Genomic DNA, 21,693 nt, shown 5'->3' on the forward strand with positions numbered 1-21,693 from the left:
GTGCTGCTCCACGGGGACAGCACAGCCCCCAACCAGCGGCACACAGCCAGTGGTGCCCGTGGCTGCCTCGGTGCCAGGTGACAAAGCCACTCAAGTCACCAGCACCGCAGCTCCACCGCTTCCTCTGCTCCTCCCGAAGCGCCCAGCCCCGAGCAGGACATTCCAGGGGAGCCCCTGGCACCTGGGAACCCCGAAATCCAAAGGGTGACAACACTTTGTCACCAAAACAGGGCCCAAACCCCGCTGGGGGTGCAGCCAGGGAGCCGAGGGCGAGGACGGAGAGAGAAAACAGAGCAGGAGGATGTTTGAGAAGAGGCCGCTGACAGCGTCACTCCGAATCAGCCTTTCCAGAGGCCGGCGGGAGAGGAGGAGGAGGAGGAGGAGGAGATGCCAAACCTTTTTAGGGAGCGTTTTAAAGAGCCGGGGAGAGGCTGCGGCGCTGCCGGCGGCTGCGAGACAGCGCAGGGAGCTTTTATTGCTGCAGCGAGTGCTCCTGCCCAGCGCTGGCCCCGCTCCAAGGTGGACACAGATCCCAGCCACGGGAGATTTGCAGCCTAATGGGATCGTGCCGGGAGCGGCTCCCTCCGTGCCAGCCTGGCCCGGGCTGCGGTGCTGGCCGGCAGCTCCTGTGCCCGGCTGTGGCTTTAGCCACTGCCTGGACACATCCCTGCGGGGTCTCCCGGCTGTATCCCCTTCCCCACGCTTGTGGGATGAAGTCAGTGCAGTTTTCTTCCAAAAACCCCTGGCAAAATTCAGGGTTTTCCTCCAAAAACTCCTCCAAAAAACCTGAGCGCTGCTGGGTTTGGGGCACTTGGCACCCACCTGCACCAAACTTTTTGCCTCCAAAGTGCCACCACGTCATCAAAACCACGGTTCCCACGGGTCACCTGGCCACCCCCAGCACGGGGGACACCCTGGGGCCTCTACAGCAGCAAAGCTGCCGGATTTGGGGACAGCACGGCCACGCTGGCACCCTGCAGGTGTCCAGCACCAACCTGCGGGCATTCCAGAGCCACTGCACCCCCTGAGCTCCAGGACAGCTCCCAGAGCCCCCAGAAATGTTGGACTCTGCCCCAATTCCCCCCAAACTCCCCCCAAAACTCCACCACACCACACGGAGGCACTGCCAGAGGGGGAGGGGGGGGACACTTTTCTGCCGAGCGATGAGCGGCCCTACGGATGCGGAGGATGGAGAGAAGCGAAACCAAAAAAGACAACTCCTGCCGCTGGAATGCCGCTGGAATGCCGGGAGGGATGAGAATGGATGGCAGGGGACAGGGACACGGGGGGCACACGGGGACAAGAAGCAGCCGGTGAGGTGAGGCTGGCAGCCAGCTGCGCCTACCTGCTGGTCCAAATATTCTAGGTTTCTTTGCAACTGAAGGTCTAAAAGTTCATCCTACCAGGAGCCAGCAGGCAAGAAACGAGCAGCGAAACACAATAAAAGAAGAAGCAAAGCGGTTAGGGGGGAGCCTATGGAATGGCCCCTGGATCGGGAATGCTGCTGGGAATGTGCCCCTCGCACCCCGCGCCGCTCACTCCGGGGGGACCCTGCCTGCGGCGGTGGCGGGGATGGATGGGCAGCATGGGTGGGGTGTGGTGAAATTCAGGCTTCTCCCTCCTCTGGCGGTCCTGTCCTGGGGTTTTGGGATGTGGGGGGACCTCCCGGTGTCACCCCCCAGGTCCGGGAGGGGACACGAGGCAGGAGAAGGCAGCAGCTGTGGCCAGATGTGAGGAAGCAGAGCGGGAGAGGTTTGGGCTTTGGGGGTCCGAGGGTGTCCCATTGTACAGAGGGGGCCTTTCCACATGGACTTCCCTCAGGAATGGCCAGGAGGGACCGGACACACCAATAAAAGGCCCAGCTCCGATCTGCCAAGCTGCCCCTGGAGTGCTCTGGTTCCTCCCTGGCCACCTGAGTGAGGACCCCCCAAACTGCCCCACGTGCCCGGGGTGGGGTCTGCGGTCACAGGGTCACCCCCTGGGCCAGCAGGTACGTACCATTTTGTCATGGATGGTGGGGGACGCTGGGAAGTGGTACGGGTACATCCCGGCCGGGACGGGCCGCCTGTCACCCAGATAATCGTACTGCGGAGAGAGGGGACCCCCAGCCCAAAGTCAGGGACACAGCACAGGAGGAGAGGGCACAGGAGGGGACAGGAGAGGGACAGGGACACCAGCGCTCCCTCTTTGGGAGAACACCTTGTGGTAGCCCTGAGCATCGCATGCCCATGCCCATGCCATGCCATCCCATCCCATGCCATCCCATCCCACCCCATCCCACCCCACCCCACCCCATCAAACAAACACCACCAGGGAACCTTTGCAGGATGGCAACAAGGACCCCAAACCCACCCTCTTCTGCAAGCCACAGGCTTGTGGAGGCACTTTGAGGCCAGGCTGTGCCCACAGAGGGGCACATCCAGGACACAGCCACACCCCTGCCCCACCTCCCCGCCCCGGCAGGTGGGCGCTGACCTTGGGCGAGCTGATGGATCTGCGCATCACGAAGGTGGCGGGGTCGGCGTAGATCTCATCCCCGCGGGGCGGCAGCCGCTCGAAGCGGGCGCTGGGCGAGCGCACGGGCGAGTAAACCCTGGCGCGGCCGTAGGAGCCCTGGCTGGGCGAGCGCGGCACCGAGCGCGAGCGCGGCTGCAGCGACATCCTCCGCAGCGAGCCCGAGGCCGCGTCCACCTCGTCCAGGTAGCTCGGAGGCCTCCCGGGCGCCGGCAGCCACAGCGGGACCTCCTGGCGGCCGAAGGCGGCGTGGAAGGGACCCCCGTTGCGGAAGGAGTGGCGTTTGTCGTCCAGCGCCCACGGCGGGCTCACGCGGTCGAAGGCGGGCATGGAGCAGATGCTGTCGGGGCGCACGCCCGGCGGGTAGTACTGGTACTCCTCGGGGTACTGCGGCGAGTAGGGCGAGTAATAATCGGGCACCCGGCGGGACACGGGGTAAAACCTGGTGGGGCTGGGGAGGGGGAGAGAGAGGTCAGAGCTGGGCTGGCGGTGGGCAGTGCCCGGGGTCTTGGTGGGCAGGGATAGCCCGAGAGGAGGCTCGGACACCAGGAAAGGTGGATGGATGGTGTTCCTCCTGCCAGGGATTCCATGGGAGCTTCCCCTCGTGGAATTCCTCCCTGGTATCTCATGGTGGCCTCCTCTCCTCGTGTCCCTCCTGCAAGGACACCCAGGTGGCTTCCTGTCCTGGCATTCCTCCTCCCAGGGACTCTGTGGTGGCCTCCCCTCCTGGCGTCTCTCATCCCAGGGACTCCATGGGAGCTCCTCCTCATGGAATTCCTCCTCCCTGGGCTCTCGTGGTGGCCTCCTCTCCTCGTGCCCCTCCTACGAGGACACTGAGGTGGCTCCAAAGGGCCCTGCGGTGGTTTCCCATCCTGGCCTCCCTCCACCCAGGGACCCCCACCCTCCTCAGCTTTTTGGGGTGTCCCACACCCAGCTCAGAGCTGCCACAGGGAGAGAAAGAAGAAAGCAGAGCCAGAAATGGGATTTTCTGGCCCCCCAGGAGGGCACAAAGCAGACGAGAAGGGGCAGAACATTCCCAGAGGGACCAAGCCCGGACCAAAGGAGCGTCCTGGCGCACCCCTCACCTGCGCAGCTCCTCGGGGGGCCCGGTGGCGCGGCGGGAGTTCACCCACTGCTGCAGCTGCGTCATGGAGCTCTTGCGCTGGGCCACCTTCTCGGGGTGGGACCTGGGGGTGACACCCCGGCGCTGGGCCCCGCTGTCGCCGTCACCCCCCGCGGGGAAGGCGGTGCTGCCGGGCCGGCTGGGCGAGGGGTACGGCCACCCGTTGGGCTGTGCCGGCCGCTCGGCGCTCGCCGGTCCCCGCGGCCCCTCGGGGTAGGGACTGCCCGGTTCCGAGGGCGGCTCCGGCCCGGCGAGGCCGTTGGCTTTGGCCAGAGGCTCCTTCTTGCCGTCCGGCCGCTCCGACGGCTTCCGCTCCATCTTCTCCGAGCCGCGGCCGTCGCCCTCCCCACGGGTCTTGGCGTCGGGCTCGGCCTTGGGCTGCTCGCGGTGGGCGGCGTTGCAGTGCTGGTGGTGGTGGTGGTGTTTGCTGGGGGGGATGTTCTCCGAGTCCGGCTTCTCGTGCCTGGGGGGTGCCGAGACACCACGGAGGGGTCACCAACCCTTGGCAGTGCCCCTGGGCTGGCCGGCAATGCCCTGGCCCTCCCTGAGCCATGGGGGGTCACTGCTCCCCCAGCTCCAGAGGTTCCCTCACGGCCCCAAATGTCCCCGGGTGTGAAGCGAGGACAGCGGTGCGTCCCCAGGAGGGCAGGGCAGTGGGGTGGCACTGGGTGCTGACCTCTGAGTTGGGGGGATCTGCACCCGGGCGGCCTCGCCCATGGCCTGGATCCAGGATTCCTGCTCCTCCATGTTCTCGGCGCTGAAGAAGTAGGTCCGGATGCCGGCGTGCTCGGCCTGGGGAGACAGGGACTGCCCGTTACCCGCCGGCGGCTCCTGCACCCAGCACACCGTCACCTGCAGGGGGGCACAGAACGGGAGAGACACAGACATGAGGGTGAGAGCTCCGCTTCCAGCCTGGCACCGCATCCTGCTGCTCCGGGAGAAGCTCTTTCGCCTCTGTGTGCGGCCACCAAGCGGGAGGGAAGCTCTGCAGGCCCTCACAGCGGGGTTTTATCCCCCCTGCAGTCACTCCCAGAGAATTTTTGGGACCAGCCCTCCCCAGGAGCCCCCTGAAAGGAGCAGCACCCCAATATTGGGGTGGCAAAGGGTCCCTGGCCCAGCGAGAGCGGCAGCAGCGGAGGAGCGTGATCCATGCAGGGGGAGGGGGAAGGTGGTTTCTCGGCCCAGGAAATATTTTGGGAGGAAAAAATTTGGTTTTGATCCAAGTTGGTGCCCATTCTCTGCCCAGAATGTGCTGGAAAGAGCCTTTCATTCGAGGGCCTTTTTGAAGCTTCCACCTTCCCCCCTGTGGGAAGGGATGGGGGAAAGCGAGGAGGACGAAAAGGGAGGAATTGGGAGTTTTCCTCCTGAAAGAATGTCAGGGTTCAATCTCTTCAAAAAACAAAAAGAAATAAAACAGAAAAATGAGGTCTGATCAAACCCCTCCCTTGAGTTTCCATCCTCCCCAGAGCATGCAGCCGCCGTGCCCCACAGAGTTCACCTCCTGAGCCCCCCCATGCACTTCTGGAAGCTCTGCAGGCAGAGGGAAAGATGGAATCGAAGGGATACATGCCCTGGATTAGTGGGAGGGAGGAGCAGAGCGAGCCCCAGGGGTCCCTCAGCGTCTGCATGCACCAGAAACACAAGAAGGTACTACCTAGGTGGCGGTGGTTGGGTGCTGGTGTGGTGGGTGGCACCGAGAGACCCCTCCTGGCCCGGCATCCTCGCCCACCGAGGGAGGAGGAGGAGGAGGAGGAGGAAACACAGACACGGGGTCAGCAGGAGTGGGATGGGAACCTCTCTGCCCTTCCCTGGACAAAGCCATCCTCCCAAAGCTCAGGAGCTGCTGAGCTCAGCTCTGTGAGGTTTTTCCCCCACAAGGCAACAGAGATTTTACAGAATCGCAGAATTATTGGGGCTGGAAAATCCCTCCGGGATCATCGAGTCCGAGCTGTGCCCGATCCCCACCCTGAGCACTGAGTGCCACGTCCAGGTGACACCTCCAGGGATGGGCACTCCAAACCTCCCTGGGCAGCCCCTGCCAACCCTTTCCATGAGGAAATTCCTGCTGATGTCCAACCTGAGCCTCCCCTGGCCCAGCCTGAGGCCGTTCCCTCTCCTCCTGTCCCTGTTCCCTGGGATAAGATCCCAAATCCTGCCCCGCTGCCCCCTCCTGCCAGGGAGTTGTGCAGAGCCAGAAATTCCCCCTGATCCCCCTTTTCTCCAGGCTGAGCCCCTTTCCCAGCTCCCTCAGCTCCTCCCTGGACATCCCCAGGTCATTTCCCTGCTGTCACCTGCGGAAGGTGACACCAGTGTGGGCATTGCACATGGCAGACCCCACGTGTGACCTACCCCTCCTCCCTAAACCCCACTCAGCTGAGCCTAAATTCAGGTTTAAGAGGGGGTCAGCTACAAAAATCCCTTCCTTAAACTGGGAAAACTCCTCCGCAGTGCCCTGTGGGGAGCCCAGCACCGGCTCTGGACACAGGAAGGGCACACTGGGATCAACAAGGGCGTGCCAAAGGGACCCACGACCACGGGCAGCACGAGCAGCTGGGCTGGGGAAGGTTCCCGGTGATGCCAAAGGCGCCCAGCAGTGCCAAAAAGTGCCAGGGAAGCTCAGACCCTGCCAGGGATGGATGTGGGGGAGCAGCAGCCGCCGCCACCTCTCCCTGCTCCCCTCTCCAGCCCCACAGCAGCCACTCGGTGCAGGCTCCCCCCTTTCCGGTGCCACTTTTGCCAGTCAAGCAGCTAAAACAGAACTGGAATCGGGGACAGCTCCGTGCTCGGCTCCCGGAGCAGCCGCTGGGAGAGGTCGGTGGGGGCAGCAGCGATGGAGAGGGGAAAGCAGGGCGGGGAGAGGGGTGGGAGCACCCAGCAGAGCCCTGCGGGTGGGGGGTGGTGACCTTGGGGACACTGCTGTGTCCCAGCTTCCCCAGATCCGCAGGGTATCCATGGGGCTCACCCCGGCGTGCTCCATGCCCCGTCACCAAGAAAGCCACCAGAGCAGCGGGGACCCTGCCAGCATCACCAGTGCCACCCCAGTGCCACCCCAGTGCCACCCCTGTCCCCTGCGAGCCCCGGCAGAGGCACTGACCTTGAACGTGTGCTTCCTGCTGATGTTGTCCGAGGGCTGCACGGCGGCCACGCGGAAGCTGAGCAGGGGGATGCTGCCCAGGATGTTCTCCTCCTTCTCGTCTGGGGAGGGGGGAGGGTGAATCCTGGGGTTACACCCTCGGAGGGACCCCCGGCACAGCCCCTCCCTCATCCCCCGGCTCCGTCCCACCTGTGGGATCGCCTCCCTGCCTGTTGCTGCTCCCGCAGCTCGGCCTGGCTCACAAACAACCTCCTCAATTATTGATGCCGGCCCCGGGCCGAGCCCGGGAGCTGCCAGGGAGGCGGGGAAAGCTCAGGATTAACCCCTCGGCGCGGCAAACACCGGGAAAAACAGGCTGGAGCAGGGAAAGAGCCTGGGAGTGCTGGAGGCACGCAGCTGGTGGCACTGGGGACACCGGGGTGGCCGTACCTTTGTAGTAGAAGAGGCAGCGATCCACCAGCACGAACCAGCGCTTGTTCCACTGCTTCACCCCCGAGCTGGCCTGTGAGAGAGGGGCGGTGAGAGCAGCGTTCCGGGTGGTCCCGGGGCTCTGCGGGGCCAGGAAGGGGTGGCACGGGGGGGTACCTGCTTGTAGAGCCACCCGCTCTTGGTGACGGCGGCGTTGGGGTTCCTCTTCATGGAGTTGGAGCGCTTCCCGAAGGCGATGCCCTTGCGGGACGAGCGCGGAGCCTGCATGGGGGGACAGGAGATGCTCAGTGCCCGGGCTGGGGTCCCTGGCTCCCTGTCTGAGCCGGTGACAGCCGTGCCACGCAGCCCCCAGCACTCACCCGGCCTCCAGGGCGCTCCGGGGGCACCTCCGACACCATGGCGTGGTTGGGGGGCTCGCTGGGGACGGTGGCCGGCCGCTTGCTGCCCGCCTTGCTGGACATGTCCGAGCTCTGTCTGTGACACGAGAGAGCGGGATCAGAGGATCTGTGTCTCTCCACCCTGCAGGAGTTGTTCCCCCACCATTCCCAGCCCCCCAGAACCTCACCCGCCCTGGCTCCCCCGTCCCAACCCGCTCGGGACCAAGGGGATTGGGAGCCGACCTACTTGGGCAAGTCAAGCCTTGAGGTGTCCTCGGGGAGCTGTCCCGTCACTGGGTGCAGGAAGGTGTTCCTCCTTTCATTGTGGCTGTGGGGACAGTGATGGGGTGGGTGTTAGGAGTCCCCATGTCCCCCACAGAGTCCCTCTGGCACCACATTTGCTGCTCTGCTGGTTCCACGCCAACACCGGGGCTGGCACCGGGGCTGGCACCGGGGCTGGCACCCCCTCCCGTGCCCCGAGCACCCCGCTAATCCCAGGCTTAGGATCCTCCACGGCACCACAGAATCATTAAGGTTGGAAATCTCCCCAAGATCACCGAGCCCAACCATTAACCCAGCAGCACCAAACCGTGCCCCCAAGTGCCACATCCACTGAATCGGACGCTGCCCGGGATGGCGAGCGGAGCCCGATCCCCCCTGGCTGCCCCCTCCTGTCAGGGAGTCGTGCAGAGCCAGAAGCTCCCTCTGAGCCTCCTTTTCTCCAGGCTGAGCCCACCCAGGATTCTCCAGCCCCTTCCCCAGCTCCGTTCCCTTCCCTGGACACTCAAAGAGGTCACTGGCGTTTCCCAGGAAGTGCCCGGGGCTGTGGTGGCCGAGCTCCCCTCCCTGCTGCTGCCACATCCCGGCTGTCACCACCGGCCACCCTCACAGGTCGCTGCAGCAGCGGCAGCAGCAGCAATGGCCCATCCAGGGCTGTGCCTGCAGCGACGTCCCCAATGTCACCTCCTCCCCTGGCTGCTCTCGGAGCCATTTCTAAAGCACCTCGAGGCTTTGAGCAGGGTCACCTGGCCACGCGGGGCTGTGAAACCCTCCAGACCCCAAACACCAGCCCAGGACTCCCCAGACCCCAAAAACCACCCCAGGACCCCACAGACCCCAAACATCATCCCAGGATTCCCAACACAAGCTGTTGCTGCCTCCCTGGCACTGGGTACAGCTGGAGGGATCCCTGGCAGTGCCAGCAGCAGTGGGACAGGGCTGTCCCAGGCTCAGCTGGCACCTTGTGATACATCCCTGCCCCGTCCCACAGAGGTGGCACTGCTGGGCACCCCAGAACCCCCTCCCATGCTGCTTCCCGGGGTGCTCAGGGGGTTCAGGGCTCCATCCCAGGGTGTTCGCACTGGACCCCATACTTTCCTTCCCAAACCTGCCGGGCACTGGGACACAGAGCCCCCTCCATGCCAGCAGCCCTGGCATGCCATCAATGCCACCAACCCTTCCTGCCTGTCAGCAAAACGGGGGAAGTTTGAGCAAGAAAACACTGCTGCCAGGACCGTCCCATCCCATCCCGTCCCGTCCCGTCCCGTCCCGTCCCATCCCATCCCATCCCATCCCATCCCATCCCATCCCGTCCCGTCCCGTCCCGTCCCGTCCCGTCCCATCCCATCCCAACCCATCCCGAGCTTCATCCCAGCCCGGGCTCCTGCCAGGCTCTGGAGGCATTAACCACTCACTGCCCAGACCGTGCTGCTGCTGAGCTGCCACCCCTTGCAGGTCCCCCCCTGTCCCCTGCCAGGGCTCTGAGTCCCTCCAGCAGCACTCGGGAGCGCCTTAAAAACCTGGGGGATGCGTGTGCCCCCCACAATGGGGGGCTTTGCCCTCCAAACCCCCCCCAGTGCCCAGCTGGTCTGACCAGAGTCACCCTCAGTGCCCGGCCCACGCTCCAGCACAGCCCAGGGGGTTCTCGCACAGGGCTGGAGCTGCTCCCAACCCGCTGTGCCCCCTGGCAGTGCCTTCGGAGGGGTTCAAATCCCGGGAACTGGGGCAGGTCCCATCCCCGCAGTGACGCTGACACGCGGGGAGGGAGCGATGCCGAGCCAGCAGCACCCTAAAAGCACCCGATCTGGGACGTGGGCGCTGCCAGCACCCACCAGCTGGACTGGACCCCACACCAGGGCTCCTCCCATCCCTGCCCACCACCCTGAACCCCACACAGGGGGTCCCCCATCCCCGCCCACCTCCCTGCACCGCCGCAGGTCCATGTCCCCGAGGGCTGGACCCTCCCTGCAGGCAGGACACCCCCCTTTTGCAGCCCCCGCGGCTCCTCCTGGCACCCACCGCGCTGCCTCCCCCCACCCCAAACCCGCCGCCACCCCCAGACCCCGGGAAGAGCCGCAAAACCTCCTGGAAGCAGCGCCCGGCAGCCGCTCCCGGGGCTGACCCCGCTCCAGAAACTCGCGAGTCCCCATCGCCTCCCAAGCACTGCAATGCAGCAGCCACTGCCCGGGCCGAGGGTCCCCCACCGCCGGCTCCCCGCGGGCCCCCCCCGGGCCCCCCCGGACCCCTGGGGGCTCCTACCTCGCCCTCCGATCCGCCCGAAACTTCAGCATGATCCCGGGGGCCCTCCCGGCTCAGCGCCCGCTCCCGGCTCCCGGCATGGCCACCGCGGTGGGCACGGCCGGTGCCAAGGTGCCACCGGGCTGCGAGGGGACAGCGCGGGCCACCGGGGCGGCCCCGAGCGGGCAGGGGGATGCGGGCGGTGGGCGAGGGCTCTGCCCGTCCTCTGCCAGTCGTGCCAGTCCCCCGCGCCCCGCGCCGGTGGCATTGGCGGTGCGGCTGGCGGCGGTGGCGGAGCTCCGGGGGGCTCCGGTGGCTCCGGCAGCGCCGGGGTTGGGCAGCCCCGGTGTGCGGCAGCCAGCGGGGAAGGCGACAGCGGGGACAAACAGCTCCCGCTCGCGTCCCCGCAGAGGAGAGGCGAAGGGCAGCGCGGCACAGCCGCCTCCCCCAGCCCAGGTGCGGAGCCGGGGAGCTGCTGGTGGCAGGGGAAGGGCGGCACGGGCAGCTCAGGGGGTTTAGGGGAGCTCAGAAAGGCTGGTGAGGGGCTCCCGGGCCCCCCCAGCCCGGCAGGGCAGCGGGAAGGGGGGGTGTCACAGCGAGGGAAGCAGCCGCGCTGAGCTGAGCTCTGTCGCTGCCCTGGATTCAGTGGCTGCATCCCTTCCCCCTGCTGCTGTCCCCAAAGCATCCCTGGGTGTCCCCAAAGCATCCCTGGGTGTCCCCAAAGCATCCCTGAGCGTGTCCCCCTCCTCCCCGCGGCTGTTCCTTCCCCGGGCGACACCGGGAGGAAATCCCGGGGAGCAGGATGGGCACAAGCACCAGCAAGGGGGGCACAGAGCCCGCAGGGCATCAGCATCCCCCCCAAAAAAAGGCCGGGGAGCCCTTCACAGGTTGGGAGGGGGGAGCAGCAGGATTTGGGGTGAACCACGCTCCGCCTGGACTTTGGGAAGAGAATCCAAAGCCCTCAGGGCGGGAAGGAAGGAGGGAGGGAGGGAAGGAGGGAGGGAAGGAGTCAGGCTGGCATTTCAAAGAAAGCTCCAAAGAAGGAAGCAGAGCACGGGGAGGCTGCCGGGCTCCATCCCGCCACGGCCCCACTGCAGGAAAACCCCGGGACCACCGTGGGATGCTGCCCACCATCTCATCATCCTCCCAAAAATCCGAATTGCGTCCCTTTGGGGCGAGCTCAGCGCCAGTGACCACCTCAGGGATGTTCCCGCTGCCCCTCGGATGGCACCAGTGGTCCCAGCCCATCCCAGAATGCGCCAACGCTGTGGCATCAACAAAACTAAATCCAAACTAAACTGAACCCAAACTAAACCAAATCCAACCCCAAACCCACTAAATCCACCTTTTTAGGGCACCGGGGACACAGGGTGAGATGCATCCATGGACAAACTGCCACCACACCATTCGTGGGTGGCACCAGCCTCAGGCCAGTGTCCAAACTGGTGGCAAACGCCCCGGTGCTGCCTGTGCCCCCCATGTCCCCACCACAGTGACTCATCCGCTCCTCCATCGCCACCGCCTGCCCCAGCCAAGGCTCCAGGGCCAAGGTCCCCCAATGGCTGCGGGCACGTGCCAGCCCTCCAGGGTGACAATGCCAGTGCTGGCCCAGTGGTGTGGCCACCGTGGTGGGAAGGGACCTGCCGGGGGAGGCTGTGGCCACTTTTGGGGACGGCAATGTGGGGACAGTGTGGCAGGAGCAGGGAAGGAACCACAGGAGGCCGGCTGTGTGTTGGGGTGTCACCCTCTGTCACCCCAGTTTGGTGTCACAGGGGCTGTGCCAGGCTCGGGGGCTTTTGAGCCGGGTTCAGGCTGGGTTTGCCAGCCCGGAGCAGGTGCCGTGGTCCTGGCACCAGCTGGGCTTTGTCACGGTCATTGGTGTCCGGGGGTGGGCAGGGACACGGCACATCCGTGGCTGATCCATGATCTGTGGCTGATCCATGGACACGCTCCAGGGATCCCACAGCAGCTCCCAGGGGTGTCAGGGCTCCCTAAATCCCGAGCAAAGCAGGATGGGGACAGGGACTCCAACCCCACTGTCCCCACCAGCCCTGCCCAGGGCAGTGGGAGCCTCACCACAGGGAAACCTCATCCCAAACAGCTCCCAGGCTGCCTGGGGGCCACCGGGATCCAGCCGCTGCTTCCTCCCACGCCCCAATGCCGATTCCAGCTCCGGCAGAACCCTCGCTGCCCCCATCGCTCGGGGAGGGCAGGGATGGGGGTGGGATGGGGCAGGGGGATGGAGGCAGCCAAACCCCCCCCAAAGTGGCGATCAAACCCCTTCATCCAAAGGTTTTCCATGTTTTCCCCCCGAGGACGGGGCTCACGTGGCCCCCAGCCAAACACACCCCGTGCGCTGGCCTCCCTCCCGTGTTTTTCCAACCCTTTCTTCACCTCTCCCTCTCCTCCTGAGCCACATCCCTCTCCTCCGGCTGCAGCCCTCGGAAATCCTGTTCTCCCCGGGAATTGCAGCGCTCAGCACCCGCGGGAGGGGACTCGGGGTCACCCTGTCACCCACGGTCCCTGCGGGGGACAATCCACCCTTGGAGGAGCGAGGCCAAACCGCTGAATCCCAAACCGCTGAATCCCAGTTTGCGGAGCAGCCCAGGGTGGGGAAAAAAGGGATTCTAAGGCACTAAAAACCAGGGATCCCCTGCACTCCGGGTCCATCCCGCTCGGCCCAGGGGTACAGGGACCATAGGGGTTAAAAAACGCCAGCCCAAGGCCACCCGATCCCGCAGGACACGCGGGCCATCAACTCCCCATCATCCCTCTGATTCCCGTGGGAGCCGGGCAGGGAGGGAAGGCGGAGGCAAAGCCAGAGCTGGATCCTTTGGGAAGCAGCAGGGCTGCGGTGCCGGCCTTGCCAAGCCGGGCAAAGTCCTCGGGAGGGGCGGCCGGCGGCTCCCGCGCACCCACGGCCCACGTGCGACGTCAGCACCGCCACATCGGGACATCCCGGCTTTGGGGGGAGGGAGAGCGGGAGAAGCTCCCGGTGGGATGGATGGCCGGGAACGGGGGAAGGCCGGGGATTTCCAGAGAACAAAGCGGCTGCTGGCAGCCAGCGAGGCCAGCGGGGAGGGCGAGTCCCCCGCGGCCGCGCCAGCTGGGGTCGGGGAGAAGCACAAAAAGCACAAAAAAAGCACGGGGAGTTTGTGTTTTATCTCCCTGGAAACCCCGGCTCCATCCCAGGCACGGCCCACAAGGGCTGCCGGCCAAAACGCGCTGCTGCTGCTGCCGGAGGCTTGGAGCAGGCGCGGCAGCAGCATCCTGACCCCATGGGGTGACATTTGGGGAGGGTGACAGCCCTGGATCAGGGGCAGAGCGGGTGACAGTCCGTGCCCTGGCAGCTCTGATGTCACTCCATTGTCCCCTCGTGGGGACACAGCCCCAGCCCCTTCTGCACGGGATCACTGGGCTCCCAGAGCCGCCATTCCCACCCCGAGCCACCATTCCCATCAGGAGCCACCATTCCCACCCTGAGCCACCATTCCCATTCTGAGCCACCATTCCCACCCTGAGCCACCATTCCCATCCAGAGCCACCATTCCCATCCTGAGCCGCCATTCCCATCCAGAGCCACCATTCCCACCCTGAGCCACCATTCCCATCAGGAGCCACCATTCCCACCCAGAGCCACCATTCCCACCCTGAGCCACCATTCCCATCCAGAGCCACCATTCCCACCCTGAGCCACCATTCCCACCCAGAGCCACCATTCCCACCCAGAGCCACCATTCCCACCCGGAGCCACCATTCCCATCCAGAGCCACCATTCCCATCCTGAGCCACCATTCCCACCCGGAGCCACCATTCCCATCCAGAGCCGCCATCCGCACCCAGAGCCGCCATTCCCAACTCAACCTCCAAGCCGCCACCTGGACTTGTCCCTGGAGAGTTTAAACTCTCCCTTAAGCTCCTTAAGAAGCCACTTCCAGCACCGGGAATACCTGTCTGGAACAATCCCTGGTGCGAGGCATCAAACGAGTCCGGCCCCGACCCCACCCCGGCCGCGTCAGGTCAGGGGATTACGGCAGCGGCGCTGGGAAAATCCTGCTGTGACAAATCCCCCGCACCTGCCTGAGCCACCGCGCACGATAATCACACCCAGGTCCTGACGGTGCCAGGCCTGGCGTGCTGCTCCTGCCAGCTCTGCCTGTCACCACCCTCGGGGCACCGGCTGCTGGCGGTGACAGTGGCCACAGACAATGGCTCATGAGCACCATGGCCCGGCTCGGTGTGCCACAGCCAGGCTCGGTGTGCCACGGCCTGGCTCCTGGTGCCACGGCCTGGCTCCTGGTGCCATGTCCAGGCTCCTGGTGCCATGTCCAGGCTCCGTGTGGCACGTCCAGGCTCTGTGACAAGGCTGCACACACAGACACACGCACACACTCACCGGTGCCACCGCGCGTCCCCTCCGCCTGCTGCGCCACTCGCCGAGCCGGTGGCTCTCCCGCAGCCGGCCGGGGCGGATGATTTCCCTCCCAAGCCCGTGGAGACCGTCATTGGTATCAATCATTAACAGCCACGGCAGCTGCCGCCAGCTTAACCCCCTCGGCTCCGGGCGGAGCGCCGGGAGCCATCCCTCGCTCCCGCTGGAAGCGCCTTTAACGGCACCGTGACACGGCAAAGTCACCGCAGGACAAGTGGCCAGGCAGAAAAAAGGGTTTCCGAGGGGCTCCACACCCCCCACGGAACCCGCAGCCATTCCTGCAGTGTCCTGTCTGCGTGTCCCCGGGACACGAGTGCCAGGAGCAGCCCCGCGTGCCCCCGAGCAGCCCAAATTGCCACATCCCGCCCCTGCACCCCGGCGGGAGCTGCTGAAATCCCCGCTCTCCCCACCTTCAGGTCCATCCCGAGGGGCTGAGCCCCGCCAGGAGCGGGACAGGGGGACAGGGGCTGCTCTCTCCACCCCAGGCCAGGATCGCAGCCCGAGCCTCTCGGAGCTCCCTCTCCCTTTCCCCGCAGCTTTTCCAAGGAACATCAATGGCTGTAACTTTATCCCAGCGTGTTTACAACCCAGCTGCGGCTCTTGGCTCCCTCAGCCGTGCCGGGGGCCAGCTCGGCTCCCGCTCAGCCGCCACACGGTGCTGTCACAGCGTCACCTCCCCCCCCCCACCTCCGATATCGGGCGTCCCCCGCACGCTGCGGTCCCCACGGGACCACCGGGATCAGCACCCGCATCCCCGTGGAGAGGGGCTGGAGGAGGAGGGGCACGAGGGCTGCCGCTGTGCCTGAGCCTGGGGAAGAGGGCGGACAGATGTCCCTGTCACCACCTCCCCCCCGCGCCGGTGGCTGCGTTACCCAACCTGCCGAGGGGTTGAATGATTAACCTCGGGCTGCGCCACCGCCGCCTCCCCGCGCTGTCCCTGCACAGCCCCGCGGGGCGGTGCCACCTGGGGACCCTGCGCTTCTGTCCCCAAGCCCAGGCGCCACCAGCTCCTAGCAGCATCTAGGTCCCCCCAGGAATCACTGCTGGGAGCAGGAGGATGCTTCATTTCACCCCCCTGCACCCCCTGAGTGCGCCCAATTTGGGGTGTTGCAAGGAATTTGTGGCTTTATATCCCTAATGAGTGTGGGGAATGGGAATTCCCAAAGCTGTACCCATTCCACGGCATCTCATGGACACGGGGAGCCACACTGTCCCCACAAACACACCGAGGGTCTCCATCCCTGTCCCTCACCCCTTTCCCAGCTCCCACGGCTCTGGAGGTACTCACAGCACCGGCACCACCGCCCAGCTCCCGCTTCCCGACGCGGATACCCCGGGAATCTCGCCCTTGTCCAGCCCCAGCTGCAGCGCCGGGGGCGTCCGGGCTGGAATGATCACAAATAGCCTTGGACAAACATCTGCACGGCACCACCCCGCAGCGAGGGCGGCCGCGGGATGGTTTCAATCACCATCAAATCCCACCAAACCGCTAAAAATCCACACAGGGGAGCGAGCCAGGCACAGCAGCTGATAAGACCCTGCAGCTGTGGGGCTCAGTGTGGCTCCCCGTGTCCATGAGGTGCCGTGGAATGGGTACAGCTTTGGGAATTCTCATTCCCCACACTCATTAGGGATATAAAGCCACAAATTCCTTGCAAACACCCCAAATTGGGCGCACTCAGGGGGTGCAGGGGGGTGAAATGAAGCATCCTCCTGCTCACAGCAGTGATTCCTGAGGCTCTGCAAATCCAGGAGCTGCTATTTCCCCCTCCAGCCCCCCAGGATGGGGCGCAGGGTGAGCCCCAGCCTGGGCTCCATCAGGTTGTGCCACTCCCTGTGGAGCCTCTTGATGGTTTTTTGGATAAATTTTCCGCTGCCGGATCTCCCACGGGCAGCTCAGAAAAACAAATCCATGAACGCAGCACCTCTGGGCTGCGAGATGGCCACAGACAGCGGCAGCTTCCACGTCCCGGCTGCCACCACGGGATCCCATTTCCCATTGCTGTTTGGAGCCTCTGGATCCGGGGGTTGGGCAGCGCTGGCTCTGCCCCAGCCTGGGAGCTGCAGCGCTGCCAGGCCTCCAGTGATTCATCCCAACCCTGCGCCCCGACCTCCCGCAGTCAAGCCCCGACACATTCGGCACATTCCTGGCATAGCCGGCACCGAGGAGCCCCACACCTGCCGGAGCGGGAGCTGGGAAGGTGCCAGCGGCACGATCCGGGCTCTTCAAGGAGATTTACGGATCCCAGGCATGATCCCAAGGCCGCGATGGCCCAGGGGATGGAGGGGCAGCAGCGGCTCTGCTCGGGTGACACAGCAAAGTTGTCACCGTGGGCAGATTGTCGCCTCCCCGAGCGTCCCAGTTGCCCTCCTGGTGCGGTGCCACACATCCCTTGCGTCGGGCTGGGTGTGAATGGGGAAATTCTCCTTTTTTAGATCTGATCCTGCACCTTGCTGGGCCTGGGAACAGCCTGTCACCGGCGGTGACACAACCGCGCACGGGTTGTGCAAGGGCTTTGCACCAAACGGCTCCCAAGGACGGGATAAACGCCGACTCCGGGCTGGCCACGGTGGCTCTCTGGCCCCAAATCCATCTGTGGCCCATCCCACGGCCCCGGGATGGTGGTGTGGGTGCCAGGAAATGTGTGGAGCGGCCATAAGCATTCCCGAGTGCCTGGGAAGAGCCACCGTGGAGCCAAGCCTGGCACCCAGGGATGCCATGGCAGCTCCCAGCCCCCCCAAAAATGGGCACGTGCCCATCCCACCAATCTCCGTGTACAAAAGAACCAGAAGTCCCCCAAACCAGGTTTGCCCTAAGCAAAAAGACCTAAGAAAACACACCCCGGACCCCCCCAAATCCCAGGATCAGGCTCGGGATTCGCGGCCTTTCCTCTGGCTCTGAAGCGGTGCCGTCCCTCGGGACCATCTCGGGGGGAATCACAGCAGTTCCCTCGCCACTCTTGGATGGGACAACCCCGATTTATTGTCACCTGCAGCCCAGCACACCCTGGTGTGGCAGCGCCGTGCCTGTGACGGCCGGGAACAGCTTCCCGGTGAATCACAGCTCATTCCCAGCTTCCCAGCCGCGTCCTCATTAGCGCCCGAAGCCCGGAGCAGCCCCGGGGAGCAGCTGCGGGGGAAAAGCCGGGAATCTGCTGAGGGAAAAACAGAGGGAGCCGAACCGCCCCCCGCACACACCCAACCAGACCTGGGAGTCTCCCAGGCTGCGCGGGGACAGGACACACCTCTGTGTCACCAAACAGCCCTGGCCGTGTCCTTTGTCCCCCTCCCAGCGCCACCTCCGCAGCGCCACGGGCGGGTTGGGCTCTGCTGAGCGAGCTCTCGCCCTCTGTGAAGTTCAGTCACCGTGGGATGCTTCCAGTTGGAAACCGGGACAGTTCCAGGCTGAGCTTCCCAGAAATCCCATTCGAGCAGAAGCCCGGTGCCAATTCCCCCCTTTCTTTCTCCCTCAGCACCGCGTAAATAAACGCGGCCCCGGCCATCCCTCCGCCCCGCGGGGAGGAGCAGCCTCGGGATCGGGGGAGGGAAGCTGGAAGGACGGGATGGCTGAGCCGGGCTGGAGCCGGGCCAGTCCCAGCCTGGAGAGAGCCCTCGGCGGTGCCTTTGGCGGCCGGGGAGCAGCCCGGGGTGAGCCCCTTGGGATGCCCACAGGATCCCTCCAAAAATGTCCCTGGATCCCTCCAAGGGTGTCACAGGATCCCTCCAAAAATGTCACAGGATCGCCACCTTGGAATGCTCACGGGATCCCTCCAAAAATACCACAGGATCCCCCCTTGGGATGCTCACAGGATCCCCACCATGGAATGTCCACGGGATCCCGCCAAGGGTGTCCCAGGATCCCTCCAAGGGTCCTCACACGTAGCCAGGACCAAGGAGCTGCACCAAGGAACTGGAACAGACCAAGGAACTGAACTGGTTTGCTTGGCCCTGGGAAGAGCCCGAGGCTCATCCCGCTTTTCCAGAGGGCACAGATGGGATAAAGCGTGTGGGAAGAGCAGTCGGGCGCCGCGGAGGTGGGGAATCCCTTTAGCAGGTGCCTGTGGCACCGCGGCTCCCGTTTTCCCTGGGTTTGGGTCAGGGATGCTGTTCCATAGGATTAGAAACTGGTACCCCCCAGCCCAGCCTGACCCAGGAGTCACTGGGAATTGAAGGAGTGTGATCCCAAACCTCAGCTCCTTAGGAAAGCAGGGAAAAGCCATCCCTGCACTCACGATGCCTTTTCCCTCCTCACCTTTTCCAGTCCCACGAGCTCAAGGAAGGAGGGAGCAGGGAGTGAGCAGGGACCGAGCTTGGCTCCAAACCCGCCCCCCTGCCGGTCCTGGAGAGTTCATTCCCAGCTTCTGGCATCCCCATGGATGGCTGGGAGCCATGGGATGGAAACCACAGCCATCCCACATCCCACAGCAGGCCAGGGAAATCCCACCACAGCCATCCCACATCCCACAGGAGGCCTGGGAAAACCCACCACACCCACACGGTGCTGCCAAACAGGGGCTGGGGCACCTGTCACTGGGATTTGGGGAGGAAGGGGCTTTCCCAGGCTCCAGGAAAACTCCAGTGGGAAGCGTGACTGGGCCCACAGGGAAGGGTAACTTTAAAAGAGCCTTTCTGAAAACATCCCTTTAAAGAGAGCGAGGCCAGAGACGCAGCCGGGTCTCTCCCAGGTGCTTTGAAGCAGAACTTCCAGCAGATTTTAGCTGGAACCTCCAGGAGAAACCCAGCCAGCTCCCTCAGGGCTGCTCCCCAAGGCTTGGGACCCGGCCCGTGGCACAGGGAGAGTCCCCGAGCCGGGCAGGATCCCGCCCGCATCCCGGCTGGAAGCGGAGCCCTGTGCAGGCACCGGCTGCCTCTGCCCCAGTCCCGGCCGTGCCAGCCTTATCCTGCTGCCACACCTTCCGCGGAGCTCCGGCACGGAATTAACCCCTGGCAGAGAGAGGCCGGGCCCTTCCCGTGCCCGCCGTGCCACCTGCCCGTGGCCACGGTGGAAAAGCCACTCCCCGGTGACATCCGGGGCTGCGTCCCGTCCCCACGAGCGGCTCCAAACCCGATCTTTGGCTCCCCCAGCGCAGCTCAAACCCCTCCAGCACCTCCATCCCTCTCCCTCCGGTCCTCGGAGTCTCCTTCCATCCCCTCAACCCCGTTTTGAACCCCACCAAGGCCGGAGCACTCACAGCCGGCTCAGTTACCTGCTCCAGGTGCTGCCGCGAGGAAAGCGGAGGGGCAGAGCCAAGGCGAGGAGCCCCGGGCTGGCGGGGAAGGAACGGGAGAAAGCCCCGGTGGCCCCCGGGAGCCGCCGCGTCCGAGCGCGGCAGGAACAGCCCGGCTGATAAGCGAGGGCTGAAATCCGAACCTGCAGCTCGGCTCCTTGCTATATAAACACCGCGCACACCCCCGGCCGCGCTGCCTCTCACGCCACTCCCGCTGCTCCCGGCCACGCCAGGCGCTGCCACAGCGGCGACCACGCTGCCCGAGCCCCTTGTCGCCACTCCTGCCCTCCCCCGTGCCGGTGCCAGCTCAAGGTGGAGCCTCTCGCAGGTTTGGGGTGGTGCTTCGGGTGTGTTTTTACTCCACGGAGCAGTGGGAGTAGGATTGGTGCTGTGGAAAGGGGACGGGACCGTCCGGTGGGCACCGGGTGGGCACCGCCCTCCTGGGAAAGTGGGAATAAACCGTGTGGGAGAAGCGAATACCGCGGGGTTTCGCCTCAAAAAAAAAAAAAAAAAAAACAGGTGGGAGGGGCTCAGCGCGGCGCTGGATCAGCTGAGGGGGCACCTGTGGGCATGGAAAACGTCCCCTTCCCCAGCGGAGGGTGCCCGGTGCCACCCCGGCGGGACCCTGGGCTCGCTGGGGACATGGCGACTGATGGCCACACCGTGCCACCGCGAGACTTCCTTGTGCCACCACTGGACTTCCTTGTGCCACCGCTTGACTTCCTTGTGTGGAAGAACTTCCCGCCCTTCCTGCAGCGGGACAAAACCCTCCAGAGGACAAAACCCTGCCCTGTTTTTCCCCCGATTCTTCAGGCTCAGCCCCAAACCGGGATGGCCACATACCATGGGCGAGGCTGGGCTGGGAGCTGCTCCAGCCCATGGGGCGAGTGGGGCCGGGCGGTGTGTCCTGCTCAGGGACACGGGGATCATCCTGGGAATTATCCATGGGAAAAGGGGATCCCAGAAGTGCTCTGCCAGCGGCCGGTGGAGCTGCTCCGTGGCACGGGGATAGTCTCAGTGGGCACAACTGTGGGCACATCTCCATCTGTGCTGGGGACCTGAGTTTTGGGAAGTTTCAGCTCCTCTTCTCTGTGTTCCCAAGGCTGGATCCAGCCTGGAATTCTCCAGCTGGGGTGCAGGGAGCCCCACAAAGCTCTGAGCCAGCTCCCCGCCCCGGTTGCACAAGCGGCCCTGGGGCACATGAACGATCCCAGCCTGTTTATGAGCAGCAGCCACCTGCTGCTTCCCGAGCTCCCGGCACCCTGCCTGATCCCGGCGGGAAGAGCTGGAGCTCCTGGGGCACCCTCTGCCATCCATTCGCTGCTGGGCAGGGCCACCAGCTGTCTCCAGAGCCCCCACAGGGCACGGGGACACTCCTCAGTACAGGTGGGTCCTGCCCGTGCAGCGCCCTGACCCCCAGCATCCTCCAAAGGTCCTTTGGAAGAGCAAATTTGCCTCTGGAGAGGCTGGATTGAGTGGGATGAGACGGCCTCGGGCAGGGATTTCCTCCCCAGGGTCACCCCGAGAGACTTTGGACCCTGGGGACAGCACCCACCGTGCCAGGGGCATGAAAATCCCTGCTCTGCAGCTCCGACAAGGCCTGGCAGCACCCAAATCACCTTCCAGCGACCCGAAAATCCCTGCGGATGGAGCAGAGAACCTCCAGCACGTTCTGGGGCTCCTGTCAGCATAGAGAGACGCTTGGGGGCAATGGAGGAGAAATTGGGAGCCCCTCTTAGGGTGTTTTGAATCCACAGTCACCAAATTGGCCCAAAAATTATTTTCTTCTTCAGTTTCTTTTGCTTAAACAGAAGAAGGGATGGAACCAAACCCTCCAAGCCGTTCCCAGCCCCAATTCCTGCCCCATCCAAGGAAAGGCGCAGCCTCCCCTCACCCAGGGGCTGCTCTGTGACCCCAACCCCACACCGAGCTTTTGGGGGGACCCCTCACTCCTAAACGGGGGGTTCAGCCCCCTCAAC

The 21,693-nt window shown here is 64.8% G+C and overlaps 1 protein-coding gene across 8 annotated transcripts in view; it reads right to left on the bottom strand.

The window, feature by feature from the left end:
- The window catches only part of PLEKHA6 (pleckstrin homology domain containing A6), a 29,617-nt gene extending 9,785 nt beyond the window's left edge, over nucleotides 1-19,832 (bottom strand). For 3 of the 8 annotated variants that reach the window (XM_068995959.1, XM_068995960.1, XM_068995958.1), the window contains exons 1-9: nucleotides 7,785-7,842; nucleotides 7,520-7,634; nucleotides 7,317-7,421; nucleotides 7,161-7,233; nucleotides 6,732-6,832; nucleotides 4,314-4,489; nucleotides 3,600-4,100; nucleotides 2,476-2,965; nucleotides 1,999-2,085 (exon numbers count right to left, since the gene is read on the bottom strand). In XM_068995959.1, coding sequence (XP_068852060.1) covers nucleotides 1,999-2,085; nucleotides 2,476-2,965; nucleotides 3,600-4,100; nucleotides 4,314-4,489; nucleotides 6,732-6,832; nucleotides 7,161-7,233; nucleotides 7,317-7,421; nucleotides 7,520-7,621 — 1,635 coding nt within the window. In that variant the 5' untranslated portion in view covers nucleotides 7,622-7,634; nucleotides 7,785-7,842. Of the gene's footprint in view, nucleotides 1-1,998; nucleotides 2,086-2,475; nucleotides 2,966-3,599; nucleotides 4,101-4,313; nucleotides 4,490-5,291; nucleotides 5,946-6,731; nucleotides 6,833-7,160; nucleotides 7,234-7,316; nucleotides 7,422-7,519; nucleotides 7,635-7,780; nucleotides 7,866-19,693 lie in introns of those variants that run through there. The other 5 variants (XM_068995963.1, XM_068995957.1, XM_068995961.1 and 2 more) reach the window with 4 other exon arrangements.
- Nucleotides 19,833-21,693: the final 1,861 nt, after the last annotated feature.

This window comes from Aphelocoma coerulescens, chromosome 26 (assembly GCF_041296385.1).
Source record: "Aphelocoma coerulescens isolate FSJ_1873_10779 chromosome 26, UR_Acoe_1.0, whole genome shotgun sequence".
Taxonomy (NCBI): domain Eukaryota; kingdom Metazoa; phylum Chordata; class Aves; order Passeriformes; family Corvidae; genus Aphelocoma; species Aphelocoma coerulescens.